General features: G+C 43.9%; 1 protein-coding gene across 5 annotated transcripts; it reads left to right on the top strand.

Moving 5' to 3' along the window:
* Window positions 1-478: 478 nt before the first annotated feature.
* TTLL1 (TTL family tubulin polyglutamylase complex subunit L1) lies at window positions 479-21,196 on the top strand. 5 transcript variants are annotated; one of them, XM_081911769.1, is made up of 11 exons: window positions 479-738; window positions 2,881-2,938; window positions 6,348-6,464; window positions 8,478-8,686; window positions 11,145-11,325; window positions 12,013-12,147; window positions 13,500-13,608; window positions 14,780-14,923; window positions 16,538-16,624; window positions 18,153-18,316; window positions 19,988-21,196. In XM_081911769.1, the coding sequence occupies exons 3-11, from the start codon at window positions 6,352-6,354 to the stop codon at window positions 20,115-20,117; spliced, it is 1,272 nt and encodes a 423-aa protein (XP_081767895.1). In that variant the 5' UTR covers window positions 479-738; window positions 2,881-2,938; window positions 6,348-6,351; the 3' UTR covers window positions 20,118-21,196. The 5 variants fall into 5 exon arrangements, with proteins under 5 accessions (XP_081767895.1, XP_081767896.1, XP_081767898.1 ...); XM_081911770.1 differs by lacking the exon at window positions 2,881-2,938 and having other exon boundaries at window positions 634-738; XM_081911772.1 differs by lacking the exons at window positions 479-738; window positions 2,881-2,938 and adding an exon at window positions 1,372-1,477.
* Window positions 21,197-25,445: the final 4,249 nt, after the last annotated feature.

Below are 25,445 nucleotides of genomic sequence, written 5' to 3'. Positions count from 1 at the left end.
ACCTATCTGTAAATAGATCTGAAAGTTTAGCATGTGTCATCATCGTTGGCCCTTCCCACCCAGTCGCCTTTGACTGGACTTAACCGTCCAGGGGACCTTTACCTTTACCTTACACCTGTGCTACTTTGGGGTTCTGCTACAACTGAATGCAAGAATAGTGTGGAGCAGAGACATTGCACCCCCGAGACCCTGCAGTGGGCTTGGGCCGGGGAGGGGGGGCTCCTTGCGTATCTTCAAGACGTGTTTAGGGGCTTTCCTGCATCCTTTCATCTTGTCATGGGGGGCGGGGGAAGGCAGGGAATAAATAAATAGATGACGATGATGGTGACAAACGTTAGATGCAGAAGACATTGGGCTGCTCTGGGGGGGAGGGGAGGTGGATAAGTAGATCTAGAACAGTCATATATATAAGCGCCTTTCTCCTATATATATATATATGAGTGTCTAGCCATCCTCCAATGATGGGGATGGAGAGGGGGGCAGACCTCCGCCTCAGCTCTGAGCGGAGAGAAAGACGCCTCTCGGCCTCCTCCTCCTCCTCCTCCTCCCTTCCCTGGCGTCCCTCGGTTACCAGGCAGCGGCGGGCGAAGCGCTCTGAGGGGAGCGGCCCGCCGGCCTCCTCCTCCTCCTCCTCTGCCGGCTTCTCGGGGGAGAGAAGGCCGAGGCGCCGGGCGAGGAGGATCCTGGGCGGGCCCGTGGCGGCGGGAAAGGCCTCCGCCGCCTCCGCTTCTGGGGCAGGTAAAGAGCTTCCCTCCCCGTCTCGAGCGCCGAACGGAGCAGGGCTCCAGGGGGGGCATCTAGTCGAGCCCACGACCCCGAGAGGGGCCTGGGGCAGAAAGAAAGACCCGAGGAAGCCAGGCGGCCCCCTCCCAGCAGGGCTTCCCCGAGGGGCCCCTCAAATTGCCGGGGCCCCCCCGCCGGCGCCGCATGGAAGCAGTCTTCCTTGCCAGTGGCGTAGCGTGGGTTGTCAGCACCCGGGGCAAGGCAAGTAATTTGCGCCCCCTAACCCGTGGATTTGCGCCCCCTAACCCGTGGATTTGCGCCCCCTAACCCGTGGATTTGCGCCCCCTAACCCTAACCCCCAGATGTTGCGCCCGGTGCGGCCGGCCCCCCTGCACCCCCCACGCTACGCCACTGTTCCTTGCACAGCAGTTCATTTGGGTGCAGTTGCTTTTGAATGGATCTCCTCATACTCCTCAGGCAACAGGATCGTGGATCATTTTAATCGCAACAATACACAAAGAAATTATGATTAGCCGGCTCAGCTTCTTTCCCAGGTGTCCCCTGCAGCTCCTGCGCTCCATTTCTAAAGAAAAGCCCCCCCCCCCCCAGGGCAGCCAGATGCCAAAGGAGGGAGAGGGCCTTCAGGGGATGGTTTGGCAGGAGCCGGTGGCCGTGCAAAGGGAAGAAAAGCTGCCCCTTCCGAAATGCCCAAGTTGGAAGAGGCACAAAGCGTCCTCTAGTCCAGTCCCCCTGGGTAGGCAGTCAAAATGTCAATTATTATTTTTTTAAAAAAGATATTTATTAAAGTTTCAAAGATTCTATAAAAGCAAAACAAAACAACAATACAGACAAACAAAAACAAGCATAGTTTCAATCCCTTATTTTCTTGTAACTTACTTCCCCGACTTCCTCATACCTCCCCTTTCTGTGTTCCAATTTCTAATTATTAATTCAGCAAATCCTCTCCCTTATTTTTCATTTAATTTTTAGCCTTTCTTTTCTTTTTACTTAACCATTACAGCTGGAAACCACAAAATTTCTAAACCAACGTCATTCTAACATTCATTAATTTTGCAATGTTTCCCAAGATAGTCCTTAAATTTCTTCCAATCTTCTTCCGCTGTCTCTCTTCCCTGGTCTCGGATTCTGCCAGTCATTTCTGCCAGTCCCATATAGTCTATCACCTTCATCTGCCATTCTTCCAAGGTGGGTAGATCTTGTGTCTTCCAATACTTTGCTGTTGTAGCATACATAAAGAATGTTCTATCCTTCTTTGGCACCAATTCAAAATGTCAATTAAACATGAACTGTTAAAAAACTATTATACTAAGCCCATAAGGTGCACACTTTTAACTTGTGCACAGCCAGCTTAATGTGTGTGGCAAAATTATTATTATTATTAATTAAAAGGATTATATTGATGAGAGGACTCTTAGTATCTGTTTGCAGATGCACAGTTGTCATTTAATGCATGTGGCTGCTGCATCCTTGTATTCAGAGTAACCGTTTTCCTTTTAGTCCCATCCTTATTTTTCTCCTTTTCCTAACTATTTCCTCTGATCAGGGGTAGGCAACCTAAGGCCCAGGGGCAAGATGCAGCCCAATCGCCTTCTCAATCCGGCCCGCGGACGGTCTGGGATTCAGCGTGTTTTTACATGAGTAGAATGTGTGTGATTATTGAAAATGCATCGCTGGGTTATTTGTGGAGCATAGGAATTTGTTGCTATATTTTTTTCCAAAATATAGTCTGGCCCACCACATGGGCTGGAGGCAGCCCTGTTCAGGGAAGTTTTTAATATGTGACATTTTAGTGTATCATCTTTGTTGGAAGCCGCCCAGAGTGGCTGGGGAAACCCAGCCAGATGGGCGGGGTACAAATAATAAATTATTATTATTATTATTATTATTATTATTATTATTATTATTATTATTATGGTCTGAGGGACGGTGGACCAGCCCATGGCTGAACAAGGTTGCTGACCCCTGCCTCAGATCCTTAATGGCCTGTTTTTTTATTGCAGCAGAAATAAAATCTATTGAATGTTTTTGAACCACTGAGGTTTCTTGGGATGCCTATTCCTTTTAGTAGCATGGTACAATACAATTCTACTGTCCACAATCAAATCCCTCGATCTATAAAGTCCATTCCTCTTCCAGCATCTACATTTATCAAAGCCGTGAAAAAGTGTTTCCTTCAGTTCTATTTTCTTGATAGGTAAGTGCTCTTTAAGACCTTGCAGAATGCCTCAATCTCTTTTCCAGTATCTGATGTCATGGATGAAGCTGAACGAGTTGAGGCTTAATCCAGACAAAACATTGGCGCTCCTGATCAGTTGGGAGAAGGCTCAGGGAATAAGTATTCAACCTGTGTTGGATGGGGTTTCACTCCCCTTGAAGAGCCGGGTTCACGGTTTGGGTGTACTCCTGGATTTGGTCCTGATCTCCGCGTTCTCCATAATTATGGCTCATGCCCCAACTGTGCCCACTGGGACACATGCCAGTTGAACTACTGTAACGTGTTGTGTGTGGGGCTGCCCCTGTTAAAACAACTTCATTGGTTGCTGGTCCGTTTCTGAGCACAATTCCAAGTGTTGGTTATATGGCTTTGGCCCAGGCCACATGAAATATATTTCGCTGGTACTAAGATCCTAGGGTGAGCGACTTCTCTCAGTGCCACCAGCATCAAAGGCATGGCAAGGGAGAATGTTTTTCTGTGGCTGCTCAGTGTGGCGTTCGTACGGAGCCCCCGGTCGTCTCACGGACTATTGACCCGTACACCACTAACCCAAGTCAGTGACTATTTCACTGGCAAAGCCCAATCTACTCATATAGTTAATTAAAGCAGTTGCCACCGTTTCTGTTTCAGTGTTTCACAACGGTATGGCTTCTGGATATTTGGTTGCATAATCCACTATGGTGTGGATGTATCGGTTTCTCCGCCTGCTGGCTCTAGGCAATGGCCCTATCAGGTCCAGCCCTAACCGTTGAAAAGGGGTTGATATGATAGGCAAGGGGCACAATTTGGCTTTTGTTTTGTCTTGACCGGTGCCTCTTCTCTGACATATGTCACAGGCTTGACAGTATTGTTTTATTTGCTTCCCCATGCCTGGCCAATAAAAATGTTGAGCCACTCTCCGTTTTGTACTGTTGTGAGCGTGCTGCAGGATTTTGTCTTGGTATTCATGTGGGATTACTAACTGTCTTCTCACTTCTTCACCCCCCCGCATGGTGGGTCAAGGACTTCACGATATAAAAGGTCCTTGCTCAAACAAAACTGTTCTGGGCACTCAGGAGTTAACAGCCTCTCCGACTCAGTTGCTTCAAAGTACATTTGTGACTCAGTATCTTCTTTTTGCTTTTTGGCAAAACTTGGAGTTTGACTTTTAGTCAAAGGAAACAAAAAGGTGTTTTTTCTTTCCTCACACTGATCACCCCCTTGCTGTCCTGCAGCACTGTATGCAGATTTCATTATTTTTATTTTATTTTATGTATTTATATCCCGCCTTTCTCCCAAACTGGGCTTCAAGACAGTATGCAACCTTTCAAAACATAATTATAGAACAAAAGTGAAGGGACCCCCGACGGTTAGGTCCAGTCGCGGACGACTCTGAGGTTGCAGCGCTCATCTCGCTTTACTGGCCGAGGGAGCCGGCGTTTGTCCACAAACCGGGTCACGTGGCCAGCATGACTAAGCCGCTTTTGGCGAACCAGAGCAGCGCACATAAAAGCCGTATACCTTCCCGCCGGAGCGATACCTATTTATCTACTTGCACTTTGACGTGCTTTTGAGCTGCTAGGTTGGCAGGAGCAACGGGAGCTCACCCCGTCGTGGGGATTCAAACCGCCGACCTTCTGATCGGCAAGCCCTAGGCTCAGTGGTTTAGACCTGCGTCCCAATTCTAGAATACAAAGTAACAAAAACCAAATAGTTAACAACAACAGTTAAAATGCAACGACACACACATTGAAAACCAGCATCAAAATTCAGTTTGCCCTGATAGCAGCTCCGTGGTCAACATCATCTGCCCCTTCGGTTCCAAAGGCCTGTCTGAATAAGAAGGTCTTAGCCTGTCAGCAGAAAGAGAACAAAGGGGAAGCCAATCTAACTTCTTCTGGGAGGGAATTCCACAATATGTGAGTGTGACGTTAACATATATGAGAGAGTGCTGGAGGGGAAAGAGTTAAATAGGTTGCACAGACAGGATCCAGGGGGCTGGAGTCAGTGGGTTTATAAAATCAGTTCTGGGAGGAGTTGGTTGGGAGTTGTTGGTGGGCAGTTGGTTGGCTTTTGTGGGTTGGCTGGTTGGGAAAGGCCATTGGTAATAGAGAGACAGTTAGGCCCGTGAAAGTAAAGAGCAACAACGTTTGGAATGCTGTAAAAGTTTTGTTTGTGTCTGAAATAAAATACACTCTTCTTTATTAATTGAAAAGCTGACTGAGACTGATTAGCAGTATTTATTCCATAGGGACATGTGGGGACCTGCTGAGAGATTTCTCAATATCCTTTCCCGCTCACCAAACTGACATTGTGATTCTTACATTTGTATTATGGGTAACTTGGAATATTTCATTATCCTGCTTGTAAGTCCCTCGATAAATTCAATTTGATGTAGGGTGCTCCCCACAATAGGTTTTGTATAGAATTGCCACGCCTCATTGACTTCGTGGGGCTATTATCATATTATCGAAGTAGTCTTCTTTTATGACTTCTAGAGCTTATTCTTTCAGGCTGCAGAAATCTGGCATATTTAGAGGGGGGGGGGTAAATGGAGGAGGAGTACAATCCCTGAAGGTATGGAACTGTTATTCTTCCTTCCTTCCAAGGGGTATAGTTTTGACAAGAGTAGGTGAATATTTTGTGACTTGGCACACATTGTCATTAAATTTTGTAATTTTTTTCAGTTAGTGCAGAAATGCATGTTGGCTATTTATTATTATTATTATTATTATTATTATTATTATTATTATTACTACTACTACATTGGTAGAGTGAAACTTTAAAAAATGAAAAAGGATTATAGCACTACTTAAAATAAATTATTAAAACACCACTTCTTTTCCAGCCACTAACATTTTACTAATTCCCCCTCCCCAACTAAACTTTCAATCTCAAAACGTGTCTTAAAAGCTGTGAGAGAAATTGGGCAGTCATACCTTAATAAATAAGCACTATAGAGCAAATTAAATATCTTTTAAAAAAAGGCTGCATTGGTGAGTTGTACCTTCTATGCCCAGAGTGCCATGTTCTATCCATTCTGGGCTAAATATAGCAGGATTAAAATGTTCTAATGTTTTATTCCTTTTCTTCCCATTAAATGCTATTTATTTGTGGAAATTATTTCACATACTGGCAGCACCCCATTTAGGTGTGTTCAATATGTCCATGTATATGTGCATCGTGCTGAACAGGAAATGACCCGGAAATGTCATAAAGATGTCACTGAAACGTCACTCAAAAGGGGGGGGGGTTGTTGCAGGCTTTTTCAATGGGTTTCAGTTATACATGATTTCATCGACGCACGTGGTGCCTCGGAACGTAACCCCCACGTAAATGAGGGACTGCCTGTATTCACCTGTATCAGTTTTCCCCATTTAAATTAAGATGCATTTTTTTTTACTTTTAGGATAATGGCAGGAAAAGTCAAATGGGTTACTGACATAGAGAAATCTGTGCTTATAAACAACTTTGAGAAGAGGGGATGGGTCCAAGTGTCTGAAAATGAAGACTGGAATTTTTACTGGTAAGCAGTGTGCGTGTGTGTTGTGGAACATGTTGCATACATAATTACACTTATTTGGGAGTAAGCCCCATTGAACTCAGTACCTCCCAATACAAATTAACCTGGACCCTGAGGCCCTTCTTCATGTGCCCCCTCCATGAGAGGGCTGGAGGGTAGCAACACGAGAGCGGGCCTTTTCTGTGGTGACTCCCTCCTTGTGGGATGCTCTCTGGGGAGGTTCACCTAGTGCCTTCATTACGTATATTTAGGCACTAGGCAAAACATTCCTCTTCTCCTAGGCCTTGGGCTAATTAAACAATCTTTGGCCTTTTAAACGGGGGGCGGGGGGTATATTTTTTCTTTGTTATCATGGTACCGTATTTTTCCCTCTATAACACGCAGATTTTTTCTCCTAAAAAGGAAGGGGAAATGTCTGTGCGTATTATAGAGCGAATGTGTGGTCCCTGGAGCCGGAAAAATAGGCAAAAATCAAATCGCGCTTCACGGAGAAAGGAAACCTGAAAAGAGGAAGCGGCTGCTTTCCTGCATTCTGCCTCAGGGTCTTACTGCCCACCAACCTCTGTTTCCTTGCTGTGTTTGCTCAAACGGAACAAAGAGCAGGGAAAGCCTCTCCCCTCCAGGCAAGCAGAGGGGAAAGCAGCCAGTGCTGCTGAAAACATGCAGGAGAGAGAGAGAGAGAGAGAGAGAGAGAGAGAGAGAGAGAGAAAGAGAGCGCGCAAGCTGGCTGGCTTGGGTGGGTAGGTGAGGGAAAACTTTTGCCTTCCTTTCCTCCCTCCCGTTATACCCCTCTCCTGCATTCTTAGCCAGCTGCTTCTCTGCACACCCCTCTCGTGCTCCTTGTCCGTTCTGTGTTTTTCCTTCCCTCCCCACTTAAAATGTGGTCAAAAAGCATGGATCCACATGGATCCTCAGGATCTTTGCATTGGGTCACCCCAAATTCACCATCAGATCACATAGCATGTCCATGGCTACAGCCTGCGCCCCCAAAATCACGCACCCACTGTTGCCTGGGGCTGCAATGGTGCAAAAATGTGGTTAAAAATCATGGATCCACATGGATCCTCAGGATCTTTGCATTGGGTCACCCCAAATTCACCATCAGATCACATAGCATGTCCATGGCTATAGCCTGCCCCCCAAAAATCACGCACCCACTGTTGCCTGGGGCTGCAATGGTGCAAAAACGTGGTTACAAAACATGGATCCACAGGGATCCTCAGGATCTTTGCATTGGGTCACCCCAAATTCACATCAGATCACATAGCATGTCCATGGCTACAGCCTGCCCCCCCAAAATCACCCACCCACTGTTGCCTGGGGCTGCAATGGTGCAAAAACGTGGTTACAAAGCATGGTTCCACAGGGATTCTCAGGATTTTTGCATTGGGTCACCCCAAATTCACCATCAGATCACATGTCTGTGGCCACAGCATGAAGCACAAAAATGATACATCCACTGTTTCATTCAGAATGTTTTTTCCCTTGTTTTCCTCCTCTAAAAACGATGTGCGTGTTATGGTCAGGTGCGTGTTATAGAGCGAAAAATACGGTATATATTTTTGTGTTTTTAAATATATGGTCCTCTAATTCCTGTGTATGAGAAGAGCATCTTGTTAGGGTTCAGTTCATCAGTGGTTTATATTCGTGCAGTTTTCAGAAACTGCTCACTCCACTTATACCATAATTTGGAGAGGCAGCAGGTACGTGCGAACCCCCTCCTGTTGTAATGATTCCTGGGGAAAAGCAGAGCTTGGAATGCAGAATAACAAGATAATTTGTAGGGTACAACAACAATTTATAGAATGCCTGCTCCATCTTCAAGAATGACTGCCTTTTCGAAATTCTCTGGAGAAGAGGTGGTAAGAAGAGTGAAGTAGATTTCTTATTAGATGTCTTCAAGTTGTCTGGTGATTTTTTCTTCTGATCATATTTAACTCAAAGGCCAGACTGATTCTTATCAGGTTGTGAGTTGCGTATTTTGGGGGAAGCTCAGTGACAATTTTCTCTTCACAGGATGAGTGTGCAAACTATTCGAAATGTTTTCAGCGTGGAGACTGGTTACCGCCTCTCTGATGACCAGATTGTCAACCATTTCCCAAATCACTATGAGCTCACCCGAAAGGACTTAATGGTCAAAAATATTAAGAGGTACAGGAAGGAATTAGAAAAAGAAGGTAGCCCTCTCGCAGAGAAAGATGAAAATGGAAAATACCTTTACTTAGGTGAGTTGTCTTGGCCAATTCTACTACAGTATTTGTATGTGCCTTTTAAACGCAAGACATCCCTCCGTAGCATATAATAGATATTCAGAAATTTGGATCTTTGCCATCCGGTTCACACATCACATTAAATCATTGTTTAACTTACTGTGGAGCAGGTTGTCTGGTGCAGCTGCTCAAAAGGACCATGGTTCGTTCTCCTTCCCTCCTTTCTGATGGTGAGGAAACAAATCAGAGGCGGGCTAGCTGCTTTGTGGAAAGCAGTCCTTGTGGTTTGTTTGTCTCCTAACAAATCATGATGGGGTTAGTTCTTGGCTTACCATTGTGGTTTGGTAGGCGACAAGGTCTGCTCTTGGCTTACCATAATAGTTTGTTGGGAAACATGTGTGAACCGGCACATGCTGTTTGTATAATGGCAAGCCAACCTCTGGTTTGATTTCTCGCTGGTGAAGGGACGAACAAAGTGTGCATTTCCTTTAAGCCATACTGAATCTTATACTGTGACTTAAAGTGGCGTCTGAACCAGGCCTGTGGTTTTCCAGGGAATTCTGCAGCTTACTCATCTCTCTGTGTGTCTTGCTCTGCTCAAGGTCAGTGACCACATACACAACAGTTCAGGGGAAATGTAAGCACTTCTTAATTGTGTAGAGCACATCTTCTCAGGTAGTAGGTAGTAGGATAGCTTCAGTGTGAGGGTCTGAGGAACAAATTTATTTCATGAAAGATCCCCTAAAGGCAAGTTGAGAGCGGTTTTTTGCCTGTCCAGACTGTGTATGAGAGAGCATTAAGATAAAAACATCAGTGATTTTTTTGAACCACATCTCAGTTAAAATACAACTGAGACATGAAGGCTCAGATAACGTTACTTTGAGGCCGGTACTTAGCTCAATAGACCACATGTCAGTCGTGAATCACCTGAGACAGATTTCTGAAAACGTCACATGGGCAAGGTTTTTGAAGCATATTTTTGCAGATTTAAAAGAACAGACATATTGAACACAGCCTTATTGCAAGTCTTACTACAGTTTTCCAAGAGTGTGAGAAAAGGTGTAATTTGTCCAAGATCATGAGAGGCTGGTAATGGAGCAGGTGTTTAAAATCATGTTTGTTCTTTCCAAGAGTATAAAAAACAGACATGGCCTTGTTGAGGCCATCAGTTGTTGAGCTTGCAGTCTGATCCTAACCAAGTTGACTTGGGTATAAGCCCAGTTGATTTCAATAGGATTGACTTCCCATTATGTATTCTTGGGTTTACAGCCTTATTTGGCCGTCTAGAATCAGACTTTTCCCATAAAGCTTTTAGAATTACTATAGTATGAGTTGAGAGAATGCAAGTCCATTCTTAATAGACTTACTATCAGTTAAGGGTTATATAGACTTTCAGTAACTCTTGATAGTGAAGTTACAGATAGGTAGCCGTGTTGGTCTGCCATAGTCAAAACAAAAAAAATTCCTTCCAGTAGCACCTTAAAGACCAACTTAGTTCTTGGTATGAGCTTTCGTGTGCATGCACACTTCTTCAGATACACAGTGTATCTGAAGAAGTGTGCATGCACACGAAAGCTCATACCAAGAACTAACTTAGTTGGTCTTTAAGGTGCTACTGGAAGGAATTTTTTTTGTCTTGATAGTGAAGTTCTGCAGATACTCTTCAACTCATGATAATCCTCTTAAGATGGCGAACAACAAAAAAGTTACCGGTATTTCTGTGTCACCTGTTAATTGGTCTAAACCAGGCTTCCTCAACCTTGGCCCTCCAGATGCTTTTGGCCTACAACTTCCATGATCCCTAGCTAGCAGGACCAGTGGTCAGGGATGATGGGAATTGTAGTCTCAAACATCTGGAGGGCCAAGGTTGAGGAAGCCTGGTCGAAACTATCCAAGCTTCTTTCTACTCTAGTATTAAACATGGAGTGCAGGTGTTGGAGAGAAGATGAGCCTTAACTAACCAAAAATGTAGACTAGGATAGAATGTGAACAGGGCTGCGTTTCCCCCTTTAGTTTTATGTGCTGATGTATATACTGTATTAAAGATGATAAATTCCTTTGGTACCAGTTCTTTGCAAAGCACTTTGTACTTAAAGGTAAAGGGACCCCTGATCGTTAGGTCCAGTCGTGGACAACTCTGGGGTTGTGGCGCTCATCTCGCTTTATTGGCCAGCATGACTAAGCTGCTTCTGGTGAACCAGAACAGTGCACAGAAACACTGTTTCCCTTCCTGCCGGAGTGGTACCTATTGATCTACTTGCACTTTGACGTGCTTTTGAACTGCTAGGTTGGCAGGAGCTGGGACCAAGCAATGGGAGCTCACCCCATTGCAGGGATTCAAACCGCTGACCTTCTGATTGGCAAGTCCTAGGCTCTGTGGTTTAACCCACAGCACCACCCACGTCCCTACTGTGTAATGGCACTCTATATAACTATGCTATATTAAGTCTTGGTTTTCCTTGGTGTGTTTTAGACTTTGTTCCAGTCACCTTTATGCTCCCAGCTGATTACAATTTATTTGTTGAAGAATTCCGGAAAAACCCTTCCAGTACTTGGATTATGAAACCCTGTGGAAAAGCTCAAGGGAAAGGAATATTCCTTATCAACAAACTTTCCCAAATTAAAAAATGGTCTCGAGACAGCAAAACATCCACGTATGTTTCTTAAAAAGGGGGTGGGGTCTTGTTTAACTCCTTGTTGCAGTCTAGTATGTTTGTCTGAATTTGTGACTTTTCTTATTTTGCTGGAAGGTCATTCATAAGTGCTTCAAACAGTTATTACAGATTACAGGGCACTTTACGTGTGTAAGATAAAAATGAATCTAGAAATAAGATGGGGCCTATAATATTGTAAGTTGTGGCACTGATTGCTTTGGTGTAATTGCATGGAATGATTTTAGTGCTCTTTTTAAAGGAAGTAGAAGCTGTTTTGGGAAGCACCAAATGACTATTAACTGTGGTGGATAGAGTTTTAAGAATATTCTTAAAACTTTTTGCCAGTCAGATTAAGACAAAAGCTATAATATTTAAAATAATTTATTTACATTAATGAATCCTTGGAACTTCTTCCTACAAAGTGTCCCGTAGCTGCAAGAAGCACTCTGTGAGCAGCACATTGGTCGTCCTTGTTTTTAAATGCTTGCGGTCTAGGGAAGTTCTTTCTTTTCTCAGAAAGATTTACCGTAATCAGTCCTATCTGTCAGCTCTTCTTGTTCAACAGTTCTGCATATAGCACTAAAATGAAACTGCCTTTGTTACTTTTCTAGAGCTAGTTTTACAAATAAAAGCAAACAGTTGAATGCAACTAGCACATTTTAAATAATATAATATATATTTCCCTAGGTTTATATCTCAGTCCTCTAAAGAAGCTTATGTGATTTCTCTGTATATCAACAATCCTCTACTGATAGGGGGCAAGAAATTTGACCTTCGCCTGTATGTTTTAGTGTCTACTTACCGTCCTCTGAGATGCTACATGTAAGTTGTCCATATTCTGACAAGGCCCCTGTTTCAGGGTGAGAAGTGGCACTCTGGAAATAAAAAGTGACGGAGGGTAATTTTCATCCAGAGTTGTGAGGAAGTTGGATTTTAACTTGTTATATTTCCCTGTGCATATTGGCGAGCTAGAGGGGAAGGGAGATGACCTTTTCCAAAATAACCCCATCTAGAAATTGTCTTATGTATCCCAGCAGGGCAAATCATAAAAAAACCAAAGATTTGTTTGTTATTTCCCCCGCCCCCATAATTTCGGTATGGAGAATTTGTTTGACCCGATTTGCACTGACACAAATTTGCACCCACAAAGGCAGGCCGTTTGCAGTTATCTTCTCCCTGCAAGTCTGGATGCAACCTCTGTGTCTCCTTCTCCCAGCTTGAAGGTGGCTTTGCTGGAATTCACTTTCGTACAATTTGGCTTTGCCTTGAAACTTTTCACTTTCCTTCATTGAAATCTGTTTCTTTGTTCCGTATTGGCCAAGATGTCTTTAGAAACTTTTGAAGTGCTTCTGAAATCATAGTTTGAAGAAACCATTCTTATTCTCTGTCATGGTTTGGATATGTATACAGGGTAGGAGTTAGATTGCTTAATATGTATTTTAAAAATCAGTCTCCTAATCAGTTGAGTCGTAACACCAGGTTGTTGGCGGGTTTTGGGGTGGGGAGAGAATCCAGGAAGTAATAGACCAGGCTTCCTCAACCTCGGCCCTCCAGATGTTTTTGGCCTATAACTCCCATGATCCCTAGCTAGCAGGACGATGGGAATTGTAGTCTCAAAACATCTGGAGGGCCGAGGTTGAGGAAGTCTGTAATAGGCCAGCAGTCAGAATTCTGCATTCTTTAAGAACTTTTGGATGAGTATCATCCAGCCCTGGCACCTTGTTAACTTCTAAATCTTTCCCTTTAGTGGCCACAATATTTTGATGCACTAATAGAAAAATAAACAGGATTGCAAAAAGCATTGGGAAAAATTTAATACCTCCTTAATAACACTGATATTCATCATTATGAAATTGAGCAGTAAAATCCTAATCAAGGTGATGGTGCAGGATGCAGGGAGGACAGCAGCTGCTGTTTCCAGAATGTATTCAGGACATTATGACGTATTTGAGTTACCTTTAGTTGTTGTCTCCATAATAACTGTTGCTGTAATGTGTCCATTTGTTGCTGTAATACATCCATTTATTGGATTAAAAGAAGTTTATTCATTTATTTTTTTAAGCATACATATGCCAGCTTTGGATATCAATATTTCCAGGGCAGTTTATAAGTTAAAATAAACAAATAAATTGGTGAACAATAAAATCTGCCCCCTCCCTTTTTTTGCATTTCAGGTATAAACTTGGGTTTTGTCGCTTTTGCACAGTAAAATACACACCAAGTACAAGTGAATTAGACAACATGTTTGTGCATCTTACCAATGTTGCCATTCAGAAGCATGGGGTAAAGTTGGAACATTTTTGTATAATGTATATTTAAATTACTTTTAATAAATTTATAAAGGGAACATAAGTAATAAAAACACAGTACAGTGGTACCTTGCAAGACGAATGCCTCGCAAGACGGAAAACTCGCAAGAAGAAAGAGTTTTCCGTTTTTCGAGGTGCTTCGCCAGACGAATTTCCCTATGGGCTTGCTTCACAAGAAGAAAGCCCATAGGGAAATCTCCGGGGACCTCTTTAAAATGCTGGCGGTCGGGAGCAAAGACTTTCGCCCACCGCCGGCCTTCAGAAGAGCTCCTGGACCTCTTCTGAAGGCCGGCGGGGGGCGAAAGTCTTTGCTCCCCCCCGCCTGCCTTCCCGGGACAGCGGAGACTTCTCCACTGTCCCGGGGGCTTTTAAAATGCTGGTGGTCGGCAGCAAAGCCCTCCTGTTCCCGGAGCTTGCGGGGCGGGAGGTGGGGAGAAGGGCTTTTCTTTCCACCGCCAGCCTTCAGAACAGTCTTCTGAAGGCTGACGGTGGGAAGAAAAGCCCTTGTCCCCCCCCCTGCCTTCAGAAGAGGTTGGGGGACAGACTGTCCCCGGACCTGGTCTGAAGGCGGTTTCCATAGGAACGCATTGATTGATTTCAATGCATTCCTATGGGAAACCGTGCTTCGCAAGACAAAAAACTCGCAAGAAGAAAAAACTCGCGGAATGAATTAATTTCGTCTTGCGAGGCACCACTGTACCTCAGTCCCTTGATTACAACCTCTTTCCCATTGTTGGTTTAGTGGACTTACAGTAAGTGCTGTTAATTCCTGGGAGTTCTACCTCTGAGGGGAACAGGGTTCTACTGGCAACTTTCAAACCCTTAGCAAACTACATTTCCCAGGCTTTTTTGGCGGGGGCGTGGGGGTAACGATCTGTTTAAAGTGGTACAATTCTGTTTAAAATGTACAGCGCTGATGGGGCCAATGTCTCTGCTTCTCCAACTAGCTATCCTGCATACATAACCTGATTGAAGACCATTGTGACAGCTCCATTCATTCTTTCACAACAGTATTGCTGTCCTTACTTCAGAGTCTGGCTTGTGAACCTCCTGTTCTATTAGATCAACTGGTTGGAAAATGTTGTGAGTGTGTTTACAGCTGATATCAAATCTATTCTTTTTGATTTGACGCCTTGCCTCTGCAGGATGATTACAATCACATCCATGGTGGTAAATGGACAGTGAGCAATCTGCGCTTGTATTTAGAAAGCACTCGTGGGAAAGAGGTCACCAACAAGCTGTTTGATGAAATTCACTGGATAATTGTGCAGTCACTGAAAGCCGTTGCAGTGAGTAGAGAAACAAAAGAAAAATACGTTTTATAATGCTTCCTTCTGCTCTTCCCGGTTTGACTATTGAGGCTGTAAATATGTGTGTTTATCTTTTCGGGGTCTTTTTTAAAAAAAGGCCACAGAGTTTATTAGGCAGTACGCACATTGTGTACAAATAAGGACTATATAAGAACATAAACGTATCTCTGCTGGGCCAGTCCAGTATCCTGTTCTCACAGTAGTCAGCCAGATGCCCATGGCAAGCCTGCAGGTAGGACCTGATTGCAACCGTATTCTCCACTTTCCGGAAACTGGTTTTCTGAACCATGCTGCCTCTGAGCATTGGCTAGGGGACACCGACAGCCTTGTCTTCTGTGAATTTGGCTACACCAAAGTTGGTGGCCATCATTTTCCATTGTAGGAGCAAATCCCATGTGCTGTGTGAAGTCCTTTCTGTTGTCTCTCATGAATCTTCCGACATTCAGCTTCACTGGATCTCCATGAGTTCCTCGTGTTATGAGGGAGAAAGACTTTAATTTATCCCCTTTCTGCGTGCCATGACATTTCTATCCTGTCACCTCTTATTTGCCTTTTTTTCTAAACTAAAAGGCTCTATATGTGGAAACCTTTCCTCTTGGGAAGTTTCCCCATTCCCTCTTTTTGGGGGAAGTTTCCTCTTTTGAACTCAAATGTTCCTATGTTGTATTTTCTCGGCAAGTGGGGTAATAAAGGCCAGGACTAGCCGCCTGAAAAACAGTTTCTGCGTTAATGCAATTCTGGTTCTAAACACAGCATAAGGGGTCTCTGTAGTATAGTGTATTTTAAAATGGGGTTTTAGAGTTTTTAGGGGTTTTTGAATGTTTTATGTAGTTTTAATGTAGTTTTATGTAGTTTTTATGTTGTTTTATGTAGTTTTTCAATTTCATTGTTCCGCAAGGGACAATGACAATAAAGATATCGTATCGTATCGTATCGTATCGTACTCGTTTATTTAATGTAATAGTCCTGTGGTTACTCCTTCATTTCATTCCATCAACACTTTACATCTCATACTTGGTCTTGAGTGCCACTTAAGATTAAGTCCAGAGTTGCCATCCCTCTGGTCGGTCCAAGGTCACAGTCATTTAGGGTTTCTATAAATGTTACCTTTTTGCCAAGGCTGGCATGCGTATATGTGTGAGGGTAGTTGTGTAACCCATTAATGCATGAGTATTTTGATCAGGGGACAATAGCATGCTCTCAGAACTAGATATTTTTTTGGATGATTGAAAAATACTTTTTAAAGAAGTATCACTTGGTTGTCATCACCAGGCTGAGGAATACGATCACTTGGCAGCTGCATCCTTGAGCCTGGCAACTACCCCCTTCAATGCAAAGCAAGACTTGGACAGGATCTCTTGAGCTTTGGGGGTTCTAAAAAGCAGTGGCCCATCAAACTTTTTGGACCCCCTTTTCTAGCCCACAATATGATTGCTTGTACCATTTATTGAGGGCGCCCCACAGCTGACAGCAGCCTAGCAAAATAGGGAGCGTGTATGCATATTTATTTCAGGAGTCTTAGTCAGACTCCGTAGCTAGTAAAATTGTACCGATGTTCATTTCTGCTCTCACGTACGTTTTCAACTCTTTCAGCCTGTAATGAACAATGATAAACACTGCTTTGAATGTTACGGATATGACATCATCATTGATGACAAGCTAAAGCCATGGCTTATTGAGGTAAGCGGAGTTATCTTGACGTTGCAGGTTTCCTTTGAAAAGCAGTGTGGAAAAAGGGTCCTGCTCATTGGCTCCTAAAGAATTCCCCTTTTCAAGACTCTGAATGGGAAAGTCTTTGCTTTTGAGGAATACTACTCATAAAAAGGTGTCTTATAATGAATCCTGGCCGTTGGTCCATCTAGTCTAGCACTGTCTGCCGTAGCTGTTGCTCTCCAAGGCCTTCAACGTCAATATTTCCCAGCTCTGTTTCTGGAGGTCACTTCTCATCAGAGATCCCAGGAATCGGCCACTCAGCTATGCCCCTCCTCACAGAGAAGCCTTGCTGACTCCTTGTATGGGGCATAGTGGATGCTGAGCCCCTGAGCTGGGACTCGGGCTCTGCTGGCTCCTGCCATAGGGGAAGTGGGAAATGAAGCCAGGGCAACTATGGTGACCAAACTATGGCATCATAGCACCTGGTAAAATGTCGCAAACCTGGCTGTCTCGATTCATGAAAATCAGGGGCACGTTTCGAGATCTACAACTGCAGAAAAGCCTTGTTAGATGATGGGAAGGGAACCATTGGCCCTCCCGTTGTTGCTGAGCTAGAACTCCCATCGTTCTTTGTCCCTTGGCCATGCGGGCGCTGAGTCTGATGGAAATGGGAGTTTGTGGAAGGCTCTTGCCTGGCATTTCATTACTTGTCTTTAGGCGCCAGGTGAAAACCTTGCTCTGTAACCAGGCCTCTGGCTATTTGGACCTTCTCTGGTTCTTGTTTTATTCTGTATTTTGTGCTCCCGTTGGAGCTGCCTTGAAACACTTTTTAAAAAGAAAAGCCTGACTAGCTTTTCAGATACCCTTTAATTGAATAACTTTTTGAAGAAATGCTTGAAGTAACTGATCCTGTTGTTTGAAGTCTTGTTTATTCAGTTACATTTTACTCCAGGAAAACCCATTTATCCTAAATAGAACCCAATAGGGCCAACAAATATGTACAAAATATATATTTTTAAATGTGATCCTAGTCAGATCCCAATTTTGCATGATGCTCTTAGAAATATGAAATAATACATTTTTGGAATTTTTAATTCCTAAATTTTTTATCACTTCAACCATTTTTTTAATTATGTAACTTTAAAATTTAAAGTAAATCAATCATGTGCCATATCAAATTAAAGCCCATGAAGTTCTGAAGACATTGGTATTTTTAGTTTGGAAATATCTCAATTTTGAGCTGAGCTTTTAAGATTTTTGTTTAGTCTGGCAAGGCCACAATTGTCAGTTTTTTAAAATTTCAAACCAACACAACTCAAAAACGGGATGAGATAAAAAAGTAAACTTTTAGATTTAAACTTAGTTCTGATCATTCAACAAGTGTTCAAAATTTTAAGAAAATGGGCCGATATGAGGTAAAAGAAGTCATCAAAAATTGGACAACTTCTTATGGAATGACCCTGAGGTGCTCTTGGTGATTTATCGTATTTCTGTTTGTGGAAGAATTGGTGGATGTGAACTATCTATTTTTCTCCTTCCTGTGTACACATCGTAGGTCAACGCTTCTCCATCTCTTACTTCCAGTACTGCCAATGATCGTATCCTCAAATACAATCTTATTAATGACACACTTAACATTGCTGTCCCTAACGGGGAAATTCCAGACTGTAAATGGAATAAATCTCCCCCCAAAGAAGCCCTTGGACATTATGAGATTTTGTAAGTATTAATCATAGATAAAGCAATTGTCTGAACCTCTGCAAGTAGATGCTTTAGGGCTGCCTTTTGACTAGTATCTGAGTGTAACCTAGTCTTGGTGTTAACTCAGCAAAAACTCAGATGGCACATTATTACTTAATAATAACAGCCATTATTCACCAGATAATCACATTATTAAGTACAGTGGTACCTCAGGTTACATATGCTTCAGGTTACATACGCTTCAGATTGCAGACTCCGCTAACCCAGAAATAGTGCTTCAGGTTAAGAACTTTGCTTCAGGATGAGAACAGAAATCGTGCTCCGGCAGTGCGGCGGCAGCAGGAGGCCCCATTAGCTAAAGTGGTGCTTCAGGTTAAGAACAGTTTCAGGTTAAGAACGGACCTCCAGAACGAATTAAGTACTTAACCCGAGGTACCACTGTATTTCAGAATGTTGCAGATTGCTGTGGCAAGTTATAAATGTGCAGTAGCTCTGAGGTTTGTTGCTGTTAAGTTTTAAGGTTCTTCTAGATGAGCCATTTGTTTCACTTGAGTGATGTCTCCGTCTGTCATTTATGCCATTAATCTTGATGCAAAATGGAAAGTACTTACATAGTAAATGGTAGCTGAGGCTTTAGTCGGTACTGATGCACATCCCTGGAAGAAATAGTGCAGTTGTCTGTATTGATAGCACATACACAGAAGTAAACATTAACATGAAGCTTTCAATTCAAAATAACAAGTTCTTATTCTTATCTTCTGTCCTGTGATAGAGCCAAAGAACATAATCAGCAGTATAATGGTGGAATAGCTCTTCCTAAACTTCAGTGGTTTGCATCACTGTAGACTACACACAAGAAGTGGAGATTGTATGCGTGTATAGCCAAAGTACATAATCAGCAGTATAATGGTGGTATAAAGGTAAAGGGACCCCTGACCATTAGGTCCAGTCCTGACCGACTCTGGGGTTGCGCCACTCATTTCGCTTTATTGGCTGAGGGAGCCGGTGTACAGCTTCTGGGTCATGTGGCCAGCATGACTAAGCCGCTTCTGGCGAACCAGAGCAGCGCACGGAAACGCCGTTCACCTTCATAGCTCTTCCTAAACTTTAGTGGCTTGTATCACTGTAGACTACACACAAAAAGTGGAGATTGTGTGTGTGTGTATATGTGAAATAGGGACGCGGGTGGAGCTGTGGGTTAAACTACTGAGCCTCTTGGCTTGCCAATCAGGTCAGCAGTTCGAATCCCCGCGACAGGGTGAGCTTCCGTTGCTCGGTCCCAGCTCCTGCCAACCTAGCAGTTTGAAAGCACGTCAACCACTTCAGCGGGAAGGTAAACGGTGTTAGTCATGCTGGCCACATGACCCGGAAGCTGTCTGAGGACAAATGCCGGCTCCCTCGGCCTATAGAGCGAGATCAGCACCGTAACCCCAGAGTCGTCCGCTGGTTGGTTGGTTTTTTGTTCTCATTTTTATCATGTATTTTTGTGTTGTGAACCATCCTAATATTGTGGGTGGAATAATAATAATAATAATAATAATAATAGGCAGATAATTGGCAAGCATTTAATTCCTCTATCTACAACCTGTAGTAGCAAAGTCTAGGAGGAGCGGTACCACCTTGTTCTGATCATTGTTTAGCCCACCTGTGAATCCCATGGGACGATACTGACTTTCTCTTTGCCCTTAGATACGATGAAGAGATGGCACAAAGTGAAGTGTCAGATCGTGATTTGAGAAGTCGCTCTGGGCAGTCCATTGGATTGAAGGGAACTCGAGCCAGAGACACTGGAAAATCAGGGCCCCTTACATGGAAGTAGCTGCAGAATGAACTGTAGACTGACGCTTCCTGCGATTCAGGGCTGTGGTTTTTGTAGGAAGTTTGCTTGAAATGGATGCTCAGATTTTGGATGACCTCCTTCCTGTTTGCAAAATGCTCTTATGGGGGAAGTAATGTTGCGCAAAGAGGACAGAATATTTTTCTGTCCGGCAGTGACAAGTACATTGCAGGACTGGACAAAATTGGTTTATTAGCATGTATATAAACAGTTATTAATCAGTTCATTGCAGTTTTACTGCAGGACTGTTATGTTGCATGTTGTATGAAATAGTTGTATTAATATATACTATGAATTAATATAATTGGAAATGAGATTTTTACCGGTAAATAAATTACTGTGTCTTGCAAACAAGTGGTTGCTTTGTCACGCATTGCAACCATGGGGTCCCCAATACTTTTCGGTTCAGAGGCACTTGTTTTGTTTCGGACTACAAAATACCCCCCCCAGCCCTCCCAAACTGACATTTCAATAAATCAGCAGGGGCTGGAAACCTCAGTGGGCGCCAAGAGGCCCCCAGGTGCCACATTGGACAAAATATGCATCTTGAAATTCATATTTTGTAGGGAGAAGAGCTGTCTTTTTTTCTTAATATTTTACTAGAATTGTAAGAGTATACTACTGAAAACACACGTACGTTTATTTTTAATTTTTTTGCAAAATACACCAAAAGACCAAATCAGTATGGTTCATGTTCGAAATGCCTGTTTTCAAACTACATGTTTCCACTTCTAAAAGCCGCTTGTAGAATGGGTGGGGGAACCTAATAAAGCCTTTGTGTACTGGGGATATTGTGACAGGCCTGCTGTCATGACTATATATAGCAAAGACCGATCTATAAGCTGTATGCTGATACAGCAATACGTTTCTGCACAATTTGATGTAATGGCTGTTATTGGCAGAAACAACGTCAGTGTTGAGTTTCAAGTATCATTCGCCAATTGTTAATCTGGCAAGCACACTAAGAAACTGGTGCATTGCAGTGGGTTTGTCAGATAGCATCACAAATTGCTACATCAACATTTATTTTTACTCTGAGGTGCTGTATTCTACTCTTAATAGTCTTTCCATTTTTGCTACTTAAACATGTCTCTACTTCAGTGCACTAAACCACAATCGTATGCAACTATAGTAGCCACTTTTTTAAAGTCACAAACATGCTGCTGTCACTGCTATTAAAGGTAAAGGTAAAGGTACCCCTGCCCGTACGGGCCAGTCTTGACAGACTCTGGGGTTGTGCGGCCATCTCACTTAAGAGGCCAGGGGCCAGCGCTGTCCGGAGACACTTCCGGGTCACATGGCGAGCCAGAGCTGCACATGGAAACGCCGTTTACCTTCCCGCTGGTAAGCGGTCCCTATTTATCTACTTGCACCCGGAGGTGCTTTCGAACTGCTAGGTTGGCAGGCGCTGGGACCGAGCAGCGGGAGCGCACCCCGCAGCAGGGATTCGAACCACCGACCTTTCGATCAGCAAGTCCTAGGCGCTGAGGCTTTAACCCACAGCGCCACCTGTGTCCCCCGTCACTGCTATTAGATGCTACCTTTTGACTTTGGCCGGTTGGTTACCTCTCCTTAGTGATTCTTCTGTTTTCCTACCAAGGTGGTCTCCAAGAGACACAGGAAAAAGGACATCAGCAAAGAGATGCAGCAAAGTAGTGAATTTTTGCACCCCAAGGACACACAATAAAGACAACTCCTGCGGCATTAGCTGATGTGAGACTGTGGCTCAATACAGACATCAAACCAAATCATGCTTTCTGAGCACCAAGCTAGTTTTGAAGCAAAATGGTACTTCAAGCTTTCCAGACAATTGAGCTTATATTATCATCATTTTATTTTACTATTATTTATTGTATTTGTTAGTCGTTTCTTCTAAGGTAACTCAAAGTGACTTGCTTTAAGATCGATTCAAAGCACCAAACAAAACCTAAGAATCTGCTGTGTAATGTTGGGGACATTGACCAGCATGGGAGATGCTGTGAAAGGGGAAGATGGGATTAATGAGGAACGCCTTTGTGTTGTGGCTTTAATTTTAAAAAGGCCTATTAATAGCTTTAAGGTTAAGAATGTTTATTTTGTGCAGTCTGCTTTGAAATCCCTCCTGGATTTCTCTGAGCCACTTCTTGGCTGGGAGAAAGCTGCTGTTAACTACATTTGCAGTCCAATTGTGAATGTCATGGTAGTGATGTCATGCATAAAGGCAGGTGTTTCCTCCTCCATCTCCCCAAACACACATTGTTAGGAAATGTTCGTGTGCCCAGATATTGGAAAGAATTATGCCATTGTAAACAGAAGCATTTTATCATTGTAGCAGATACTTAACCTCCTGAGGAATCGCAAGATGGATGCTGTAAATACTAGCAAAGTTTCCCCATATGTACAACTGGGCAGAAAACCGGGGGGCTGCCCAGTTCACACCCTCGCCCACGGCACAGTGCATGATTCTTTTTTTAGATAATAAAAGTTTTTATTGATTATTTTCACATAACAAATTATTTCAACAATTGTATTTTCCTCCCTTCCCTCAGTTCCTCTTTCTGATTTATTTGCATATATTGTTCTCTGCATGTTATGAGAATGTAAAAATCTCTGCGTTATCCATCTATTATGTTAACAAATAAATTTGTGCATGTGCAAAACCTGCCAAGGAGTCCAAGTCATTCTGTTGTTTTTTAAGTGCTTTGTAAAAGGTTCCCATTCCTCTCTAAAGTCACTGTTGTCCTTGTCGGCACAGTGCATGATTCAATTGTGCACAGCGGACAGGCTGTCGGGCTGTCGATGCGCACAGACTGAAGAACGTGGGTGCTATGTTTTACGTTAAACTGCTTTGTGGGGAGGGTGCTGTTATACCTAGCAGAGCTGTGAGATGCAGTGATATTACATGGCTATAGCTGAGCCCTGGCATATTGTGAAGACTGGTACCGGCTGGGACACATTATTCAGCGAGTAAAGAGCAGATGGCTAGTATTAAGTAGTGGGTTGACAAAGCCGGCACATTCCGATTGGCCCTTGGACTTCTGTTTGAACCTCCTGCGCTCCCACTTTGTCTGGTGCATGTCATCGTCTTCACTGGAGGATGCCTCATCACTGCTGGCCTCTTTGTGATGCACTGGAACTGGCTTCCTAGCAAGACGTGGGCTGCTGGCCTTGCGGATCTCCTGGGTGGAGCGTTCAGCAGCTTCCGAGGCCAGGGCCTCCTCAATGGCTTTCTGCAGCGTGAGGTCTGGCTTGGCGAGGAGACACTGTTGCAGACGGATGTCCCGGACCCCGCAGATGATTTGATCCATCAGGGCATCGTCTAAGTCTCGGAACTCACAGTGCATTGCAGCCTGTCAGAGGGCGGCAGTGTAGTTGTTAATTGACTCCCCCTCTGCCTGGTCTGGTGGTAGAACGCATGGCGGGCAACAATCTTGGATGGCTTTGGTGCGTAGTGGTTGCAGAGCTTCTCTTGAATCGTGTCCCACGGCGCTGCCTGGACTGTTAGAGGCGCAACCAATGCTTGGGCCATCTCGAACACCTTGGACCCACAGAGGCTGAGGAATAGGCCCTACTTACGCTCCTCTGACACTTCCGTCAGCTCGTTGGCTTGGAGGTAGCAGTCAAACCGAGCGAGGTAGCAGTCCCATGATTCAGAGGCTGGGGCAAACAGCGTTAGAGGCACAAGTGAAGCCATGGTTCCAGTACCTACGTGGGTGATGGATGGAACACAGTGCTCTAGCTAGTACAGTCAAGTCTGAATTGGTACTGTTCAGTGATTTCGCTCAGTCTTTCAGCTCAGTAAGTGTCCGAATCTGGCTGTGCTCTGACGTCCATCCTATCCCATCCTCGTCGCCAGTATTAAGTAGTGGGTTGACAAATCAGATGACACAGAGATTTCTCCAAGAGGTTCTTTATAGTAAGCTATAACTGAACTAAACAGCAAACAGCTCAGCCGGCCTGCTTTTATAGGCAGCTGGCTGTCAACATTGTAACAACCACCACCCAGGGTTTCCCGCCTAAAGTAACTGACGTGGACCTGAGTAAAAACTATATATACGATACTCCTGGTGGCCAGAGATGTGTTCTTCAATACAGTGGTACCTCGCAAGACGAAATTAATTCGTTCTGCGAGTTTTTTCGTCTTGCGAGTTTTTCGTCTTGCGAAGCACGGATTCCCATAGGAATGCATTGAAAATCAAACTTGCAAGACGTTTTCGTCTTGCGAAGCAAGCCCATAGGGAAATTCGTCTTGCGAAGCAACTCAAAAAACGAAAAACTCTTTCGTCTTGCGAGTTTTTCGTCTTACGAGGCATTCGTCTTGCGAGGTACCACTGTACATAGCAGCTAGAGCTCAAACAACACAGTTAAAGCTGCTTGTTTGTTGTGACAAAGTGCTGATGGTTAAGGACAATATGGCACATGAGACAGGGTCCCCCCACTCTGACACAAACTCCTTGGGGTTTGGGCATGTCCCACATGCAATCCTATCTCGGATCCTTGTCTACTAGAGTTTGAGCAGGCCTGAACAAGCTTTAAAAGCGTCAGCCTACTAAAAGCCTTAATCATCACATGATCCAAAGGGACAAGGTGAGCTGACTCCCCTTTTTATGGGGGGAGGCAGGTGCTGCTTGTTCCATGGGGCTGGAGGATGAGGACATCAGCAATCCATGTTCTGGGAATTTTTATTTGAAGCCAGTTCTATTGGGGTCCAAAATTGACAAAATATGAAAGATCTGCATCTTCTGATCTCTTTTTCTTTGCTTCCTCACAGCTTATGTATTTTCCCCTGTTGCTGCTAGCTACACTGAAGGGGGAAAACATGCAGTAACCTGTATGTCTCTGAAGGAAGAGATAGGAGAGCCACCTTCAAATTTCTTAAGGGCTGTCACGTGGCAGAAGGAGCAAGCTTGTTTTCTCCTGGTCTGGAGGGTAGGACCAGAACCAATGGATTCAAGTTACTGTACAAGGAAGGAGATTCTGACTAAACATCAGGGAGAACTTTCTGATCCTAAGAGCTGTTTGACAGTGGCATGGACTCCCTTGGGAGGTGGGTGGTGATGGAGTCTTGTTTTTAAGCAGAGGCTGGATGGCCATCTGCCATGGATGCTTTAGTGGAGATTCCTGCATTGCAAAGGGTTGAACTAGATGACCCCAAGGGTCCCTTCCAACACAGGTGAGGGAAACTGCTGTCCTTGCCTCCCTACTGTGGGTTATGGAATTATTTAAAAAGGAGTATGGCTGCACACACCCCATACAATTGAAGCACATGGCTTCCCCCAAAGAGCCCGAAGACTTCAGCTTCAGGGTGCTGAGAATTATAGCTCTGTGAGG

The sequence above is a fragment of the Podarcis melisellensis genome, assembly GCF_964234715.1.
Source record: "Podarcis melisellensis genome assembly, chromosome: 5".
Lineage (NCBI taxonomy): Eukaryota > Metazoa > Chordata > Lepidosauria > Squamata > Lacertidae > Podarcis > Podarcis melisellensis.
This window is presented reverse-complemented; position numbering and strand designations above follow the sequence as displayed.